The 8,592-nt window shown below is 33.6% G+C and overlaps 1 protein-coding gene across 1 annotated transcript; it reads left to right on the top strand.

The window, feature by feature from the left end:
• The first annotated feature begins 309 nt into the window (after positions 1–309).
• Positions 310–7,767, top strand: LOC119687261 (trifunctional purine biosynthetic protein adenosine-3). The gene is made up of 10 exons (XM_038101521.1): positions 310–669; positions 2,962–3,209; positions 3,272–3,921; positions 3,994–4,216; positions 4,374–4,545; positions 4,621–4,879; positions 5,086–5,337; positions 5,399–6,193; positions 6,281–7,386; positions 7,442–7,767. The coding sequence occupies exons 1-10, from the start codon at positions 481–483 to the stop codon at positions 7,622–7,624; spliced, it is 4,077 nt and encodes a 1,358-aa protein (XP_037957449.1). The 5' UTR covers positions 310–480; the 3' UTR covers positions 7,625–7,767.
• The last annotated feature ends 825 nt before the right edge of the window (positions 7,768–8,592 follow it).

The following is an 8,592-nucleotide window of genomic DNA, read 5'->3' as shown; positions in this document are numbered from 1 at the left end:
GTTTTAGTCGGACTACATTTTTTTCAGATAAATTTTATATAATTCATTTTGAATTGTATATTATTAACATACTCATTAAAATTGAAAATAAATAATTTTATGAAAAATAAATAAAATTTGCAATTTATAACAATTTATAACACTTTCAATTAAAGTTTGGCGTTAAATCATAGCAAAACTGACTGTAGCGCAATTATGCGACGATAATAAATTTGTTGTTCCCTTTGCTGTCACTGAACCTACGCACAACATTGACCAATCCGAGTAATGTATGATCGTAATTTATTTAAAATCTCTCCTAAAACAGAAATCGCCATTCTCGCGACAGTCTCCGTGGTTGTAGCACGTGTGTTTGGTAAGCGTCTTCTGGCGTTATTTGAGAAAACATTGGGACTATTAAATACGTGTTTTGCCGGATTCATTGAAGGATTTTAAGTTTTAGTAATTTATTGCGAAAAATAATTTCAAAAATTTGTGAAAATGTCGGAGGATGGAAAACTTGCCGGTAAGGTTTTGGTTATTGGCAGCGGCGGCCGTGAGCATGCCATTTGCTGGAAGCTTGTACAAAGCAAAAGTGTTTCAAATATTTACGCGCTTCCGGGCAGCTACGGTATTGCAGAATTAAATAAGTGTGAAAATGTGTCTGGAATTGATATTAAAGATTTTAAGGTAAGCATCTGTAAACCTGACACTAAAGATGTCAACAATTTTAAGAGGTTAGTTTACACATACAAGTTAAGATTTTCGTGAAACAAATCACATATAAAAGCCGTAAAGAGTGCAACTAATCTCCGTCAATCATAATTAAGCTTATTCACAAGTACCCGAAGTGAAAACGATGTTTACTTCATACATGAGAATATCGTAAGTAAAACCGCATAGTAAGCTTATTTATGTCGTAAGAAGTAAATAAACATAGGCAAGGCTAGTTTATATTATTTTAGAACTTCCCAATCGTAAAGAACGCTTCGATGATTAATCGTGTGATCATCGAATTGTAATTTGATCTTTGTTTATTATTTTATTATTATTAGATATTCTCAGCTGTATGCAGCTAACAAGAAGAATCTACTCTACTGCTCTACTGTAATGTACAGTACTGCTAAGTACTGTATGTACTGTACAGCTTCAACGTAAACCACAGTACACTTTAATATGAAGTTTCTGGAATGATAAATAATATAATCCAAAATATACAATATACAACAATAGCACAAGATCGTATAAAAATTATTTTAAATAAAGTAATGTTTTATTTATTAAGGGGCAATTTCACAGTCGCAACTTAAAGGCTCAAGGGTTAGTTAGACGGTAGGAAACGCAAGAAATGAATTCAAAGTGCGTATTTAATAGGAACGAAATAAACAAAAAACGGTGAACTTTGTTTATTTCGTTCCTATCAAATACACAAGTTTGGTTGGTTGTGCATTTTGCTTTGAATTAATTTCTTGCGTTACTTACCGTCTAACTGAACCTTAAGTCACAAAACTGACAAGTATGAATTAAGTCGACAAAGTTTTTAAGCAAGTATTAGGGTTTAGTACGGCTGTGAACGGCAGTCTTAAATATATTTATTTATATTTTATAATTTTTTAATTCAATTTGACCAAATTTTGTTTATATATTTTTAAAAGAGTTAATTAGTCAATGTTAAATAATACACAATTTCTACTTATAATTTTTTTATCGGCTATATTGTTGGCTATATATCGGTGTTTAACTTGGAACAATTAGCGTGTTCAAAATTATGTTTATATTTTATTCAATAACACTTCATATTTAGTTTATTTATAACACTTCTTAAAATACATACTTCATTATTCAGTAATATAATCTTTACCTCAACAAGAGGAATCTGTCTAACAAGACAAAATCTCGCCTTTGCTTCAAAACAAATGTGACAGTTTGGCTTTGAACTTCTCTAGAATGAGAATACTTGGTTGAAAACTCCTATCATCGCCTGATTTTAGTAAACTCTGATTGGGAGACATTTTGGATTTAACTCAGTGGGTTAAGTGTCTTTTTTTGTTCGTGTTATATATATTTATGTTCATTATGTCTAGCAAATCCACAGTTTATAATGTATATTTCAAATGTAAGCTTGCGTCTCAAAGTTCGCGGTACGATCTGTAAAACAAACCGAGCAAATATAATAAATACAAACTCTGGCCGACGACTATACTAGTTAAGGCTCCTAACGAACGGAAAAGTCTAAGTCCCGCAGCCACTCGTCGCCAGCCGACGACCAAGTACCGTTCGACAGCTCTCATAAGGACTTCACGAGTAGGTTCTAGCAAGTTACAACAACAACAATAACTGTACTAGTTATCGTTATAAGTTCTTAGCTTATAGTAAAAATGATATTGTAATACGAATAAATATAAATATCTAAATAAACAACAAAAAATACAACAACAAACAAGCAATTAAAAAATCAATAAGTAATTTGTGAAATTAATGACTTATTGCAAATATGTACCTCATCCTTACCTAAATAGGTATTCATTATCTTAATAGGCTAAAAAAAATATTATCACTTAATGCTAAGAAAAGATTTTTAGTGAATAATTTATCAATAATATTGGAAATCTATTCCAAAACATGTTATGTATCTACACTTATATATATTGCTGAAGATATCTATATAAACATATATTGTAACATCATCAAGATTTTTGATTTAAACCACGCATATAGGCATTATATGCGGACATATATGAATAAGGACATGTAAGACATCTATAAATTATTATATTTGTCCTAAAGAATTATTTTTTATGGAATCAAAAAATAAAATAAAAAAAATTCTATATATCAATCAACTACACGTAACTCTATGATAAAAACCGTGCCACTAATTTGTGATCTAAATAATTAAATTAAAAATTAAGATATAGATATAGATATAGATAAATTAAATTGTTATGTAAACTTTTGCAAATTTTATTTACTTTCTTTTAGAGCATTGCTCAATGGTGTGTTTCAAATAATATTCAATTAGTTGTTGTTGGTCCTGAGGACCCACTTGCGGAGGGTCTTGGAGATTCTTTAAAAGAAAATGGCATTAATTGTTTTGGTCCTCCTAAAATGGGTGCGAAAATTGAATCTGATAAAAAGTGGGCTAAAGAATTTATGCAGAAGTATAATATACCAACAGCTCAGTTTGAAACGTTTACCAATGCTGAGTTAGCCAAAACTCATATAAAAGAGTATGTTTATATTTAGTATATATTAACTTAAATTTATTACATATATTTTTTCTTTTTTTTAGATCATCTTATAAAGCTTGGGTTGTTAAAGCCTCCGGCTTAGCTGCTGGTAAGGGTGTAATAGTCGGAAACAGCATTACCGATGCTTGCAATGCTGTGGACAACATTTTAGGGTCAACAAAATTCGGTGCTGCTAGTGATACTATTGTTGTTGAAGAATTACTTGAGGGTGAAGAAGTGTCCTTGTTAGCATTCGTGGATAAAAACTCTATTAATGTGATGCTACCAGCACAAGATCACAAAAGACTTAAGGAAGGCGATAAAGGTCCAAACACTGGTGGTATGGGCGCTTACTGTCCTTGCCCCTTGGTTTCTGATCAAGAAATAAGCTTTATAAAAGCTAACATTTTACAAAAAACCGTTGATGGGTTACGTAAAGATGGCATTGATTATAACGGTGTTCTCTATGCTGGTCTAATGCTAACTAAGGATGGACCAAAAGTTTTAGAATTTAATTGTCGTTTTGGAGACCCTGAGACTGAAGTTATACTGCCCTTACTTAAATCAGACTTATATTCTATTATGTATAACTGCGCTACGAACCGCTTGAGCGAGACGATAGTAGAGTGGCAGGAAAACTCTTACGCCGTTGGCGTTGTTATGGCTAGTGCCGGATATCCAGAATCTTCGACTAAAGGATGCGTTATAAATGGTATTATTTATATACAATATCGTTAAGAAAATGTTATACTATATACACATTTTCCTGTTACCATACTTTCAGGATTACCCGAAAATTCTGATAAAGATATAATTTTCCATAGTGGCGTTGCAGTTAATAATGACAACGAATATCTAACCAATGGTGGTAGAGTATTGATTGCTGTTGCGGTTCGTGATAACTTAGAAGAAGCAATTAATGAAGCAACCAAAATTTGCCGCGGTGTTACCTTTTCCGGTGCTGGAGCCCAGTTTCGGACTGATATTGGTGCTAAAGGCTTAAAAGTGTAATTATTATTTGCTGTATCATAAGAGTTTAATATAACTGTTTTTGAACAAATAATTTTTTCAAAAATTTATGACACTGAATAACTTTTAATAAATCTGTTTTTGAAATACTGTTATCTGTAACTGTTGTGTATTGTTGTGTGTTACTCAAAATAGCCAACGAGGAAACGATAAAGTAGCCAAATCGCTTTCTTATAAAGACAGTGGTGTCGATATTGATGCTGGCGACGATTTGGTTCAACGAATCAAGCCACTCGCACGTGGTACATCACGAAGTGGAGTATTAGATGGAATAGGAGGTTTCGGTGGACTTTTTCGTTTAAGACAGGTAAGCTGCTATTTAAGGATGCATTGTTCAAATTGTTCAAATTTTTGTTTCAAATCCATCGTTAATCGATTTTAGCTAAACTATAAAAAACCACTTTTATCTGAAGCTACAAATGGTGTGGGTTCTAAAATAGGTCTTGCCTTAGAGTACCAAATGTATGAAAGAATTGGCTATGACTTGTTAGCTATGTGTGCGAATGATGTTCTTGAGTCGGGTGCAGAACCGGTTGCGTTTCTGGATTACATAGCTTGTGGCAAGTTGGAAGTACCGATTGCGGCTCAAATAATAAAAGGCATGGTCGATGGATGTAGAGAAGCGAAGTGTGCGTTGTTAGGTAAGTGTACGATTTCAAGTAAGGAATGCATATCTGGTTATTCAATTTAAAGTTTGATTTTTGAAAAATTATTATCTGACGTATTATCCAAAAACTCAACTCCTTAAAACCATCACAAGTGTATTCCTATAATTGATATTATTTTTAGGTGAAATTGCTAGTTTGCTCGAATTATACTATGATTCCTAACGATTCTTATATGTTAGGTGGTGAAACTGCAGAGATGCCGTCAGTTTATGCAGTTGGCAAGTATGATCTTGCTGGTTACTGTGTAGGCATAGTGGAACAGGAGTCAGTGCTTCCCAAATTTAGTGACTATGAAGAAGGTGATATGATTATATCTCTGCCATCAAGTGGCTTACATTGCAGTGGTTTTAGTTCCATACTACGTAGCTTAAATGCTTTAGACGTAAACCTGGGTATAAAGTCAGAATTTGGTAATCGACATAGAACATTAGGTATAAATATTAATAAAACAGGTCATTTTCTTTTTAACGAAAAATTCAATCATTTTATTAGCTCAGGCATTATGTGAACCAACTAAACTTTATGTCATGGAAGTGTTAAACTTTTTAAAGGGTCAGGCCGTGAAGGCAATTGCGCATATCAGTACTGGATTATTACCAGATGTGCAACGCATTATTCCAGACGATTTCGAAACTTGTTTGGACTTTGGTGCACTCAAAATTCCTGACGTATATGGTTGGTTAGCTGTTAAATTAAAACTCACTCCTGAAACATTACTGGAGAATCTAAATTGTGGTATTGGCATGGTTTTGGTTGTACCAAAAACCAACACAAACTGGAGAACTATGTTAACTGGTGCTAAGATTCTGGGAATCATTAAACGTAAAGGTGCTGCGCTTCAAAAACAAATTGAAGTACGAAACTTTGTTGAAACCCTGGAAGATGTCTCGAAACAATTTGGGCAGTTTGGAAACAACGAACTTACTGACCCACAGAATATTAATGTTCAAAAGGAATTAACTACTCAAGCAGAAGGGCGTACGAATACTTTTATTGCTCAAAACGGAAAAATATTAACAGCAGTACCGACCGAATATAAGGACCCAATACTTGTAATGGGAACAGATGGTGTGGGAACGAAAATAAAAATCGCTCAACAAATAGGACGAAATAATACAGTTGGTATAGATTTGGTAGCGATGTGTGTAAATGATATATTATGCAATGGAGCTAAACCACTTACATTTTCAACTTATTATGCTTGCGGAGAACTTAACACCCAAACTACCAATGCGTTGGCGGCTGGTGTTCTCGAAGGTACTACACAAGCTGATAGTGCTTTGATAGGTAAGTTTCGTTGTAAATTTAATGAACCTAATAAAATACTAAAACCAAGGGCAACAGAGATCTAACACGATCATTTCATTTTCTTAGCTATAAAATTATCTGAAGTTCCTTTATTGTACAAACCTGGTGTTTACGATGTTGCTGGATTTGCGCTTGGAATAACAAATTTTGACCACATGTTGCCTCGGGAATTCGACATTGAAGTAGGTGATTCTCTTATCGGCTTGCCATCATCAGGGCTGCATAGTAACGGTTTTAGTTTAGTGCACGCAGTTATGAAAGTTGCGAATGTAACATATGAAGACATAACTCCGTTCAGTGACAAAACGTTTGGTGAAGAATTTCTGTATCCGACAAAAATCTACGTATCGGCACTTTACCCTCTCATTAAACTTGGTATTGTTAAGGGTATTGCACATATAACTGGAGGTGGTTTAACTGACAATATTCCAAGAGTGTTGAATGATGATGTGGGTGTATATATAAATTCTGACCTATTTACCATTCCACCAGTATTTGGCTGGTTGTCCGCAATGGGAAATCTTGCGACAGCTGAAATGCAGCGCACTTTCAATTGCGGCATCGGCGCCGTCATAGTAATTCATCCAAGATACGAAAAAGCAGTTATGGATTGCATACAATTTAGCGAACGTGCTTGCAAAATTGGTAAAGTTGTTCAAAGACAAGACCTGGAGCCACAAGTTACTATAGAAAATCTCGAAAAGAATTTGAAACGTGTACAGAAGGTTATAAACCAACCACGCAAACGAGTTGCTGTCTTAATATCTGGCTCAGGTACTAATTTGCAGGCTTTAATAGATGCATCGCAGGACACATCACAAGGCTTGCATTCTAAGATAGTTTTAGTAATTTCGAACAACTCTGACGTATTGGGCATAAAAAGAGCAGAAAAATTCAATATACCGACAATTGTATTGTCGCACAAAGAATTTAAATCGCGTGAAGACTTCGATTCCGAGATGAGCAAACATTTGGAAAATGCAAAAGTTGACATAATTTGTTTAGCTGGATTTATGCGCATTTTAAGTGCACAATTTGTGAAACGTTGGAAAGGACGTTTGATAAACATACATCCATCTCTCTTGCCAAAGCATCCCGGACTACATGTACAGCAGAAAGCTTTGGATGCGAAGGACAAAGAATCTGGGTGTACTGTACATTTTGTGGATGAAGTAAGTTTATTGAATTTTTTGTAAATATAAATCCACTAATTTTTGTTTTCTGAAGGGTGTCGATACTGGTGCCATTATAGTACAAAAGCGAGTACCTATTTTGAAAGATGATACAGAGGAGATACTAACAAATCGTATTAGAAAAGCTGAGCACTACGCCTTTCCTAGAGCATTACGTTTGTTAGCCACCGGCTTGGTTAAACTTGGTGATGACGGCAAAGCCGTTTTTGAATTTTAAATTTTGTTAATTATCTTTAGCCTTTAAATCAGTACCAGTATATATATATACAATACGTTCTTCATTTTTGGTTTTATTAAGATGTAGAAAAAAGCAACCATATGTAATTAAGAACAAATAAATATTTAATGCTAAGAAACTAATACTACTTGTGCAAAGTTGCTTTTAGTTGTAAATTAAACATATACATTTCTTCCAGAATTTAAATCCAGTCCAGATAAGTTCCATTAATTTAAGAGTCGTTTTTACAACTATCAATTAATAACAGAATAATTTCTACTTTTGCTTAAAACAACCTCTCATTAAATCTTTAAATGCATTTCATATTTATATTAATTAATTTATAATTATAATTATAAAACAACAAATATATATTAGAATCAGATATCAACACTAATCTGGTCTAAATTGAATATAGTTTGGCTGCTTCAACAAATCCTACTTCAAAAGGAATATCTTATTTTTTAAGACGGTTTCTCTGGTATCGATGTAGTCCTTCACGCGCATCATATTTAAAGCTTGTACGACCACTTTGGCTTTTAAACATACCAGTTGACTAACGGACCATTCTTTTTGAAGTGGCAAACTCACCTAACACATTTACCATTCCAGTATGTATTTCCATTGAACCTATTTTTTACGAAAATAGAAAATCTGCACGCAAAATTTAAATCGTTTATAAACACAGAGTGAATACATAGACTAAATTGGCTATGGTACTACTATTGGGCAATAGGCATTATTCTACGCGAGCAATCTTTTTTATTTAACCACCAATAAATGACGCTGTAGTGCCACACTTTGTACGATGATAAAGTCGGTTAGTGGCTGTGCTTTCTACGCTATATCCATTGGAGCTGCTTTTAAATAGTTTTTCTGATTTAGGTTTGTTAATGAGGTTGATTTACTATCCTAACAAAAGATTACTGACTTATTTTGATGATCCAAATAAAGATGGATAGTCTGTG

Source organism: Teleopsis dalmanni, chromosome X (genome assembly GCF_002237135.1).
Source record: "Teleopsis dalmanni isolate 2A chromosome X, ASM223713v2, whole genome shotgun sequence".
NCBI lineage: Eukaryota > Metazoa > Arthropoda > Insecta > Diptera > Diopsidae > Teleopsis > Teleopsis dalmanni.
The sequence above is the reverse complement of the archived record's forward strand: the minus strand, read 5'-3'. Positions and strand labels throughout refer to the sequence as shown.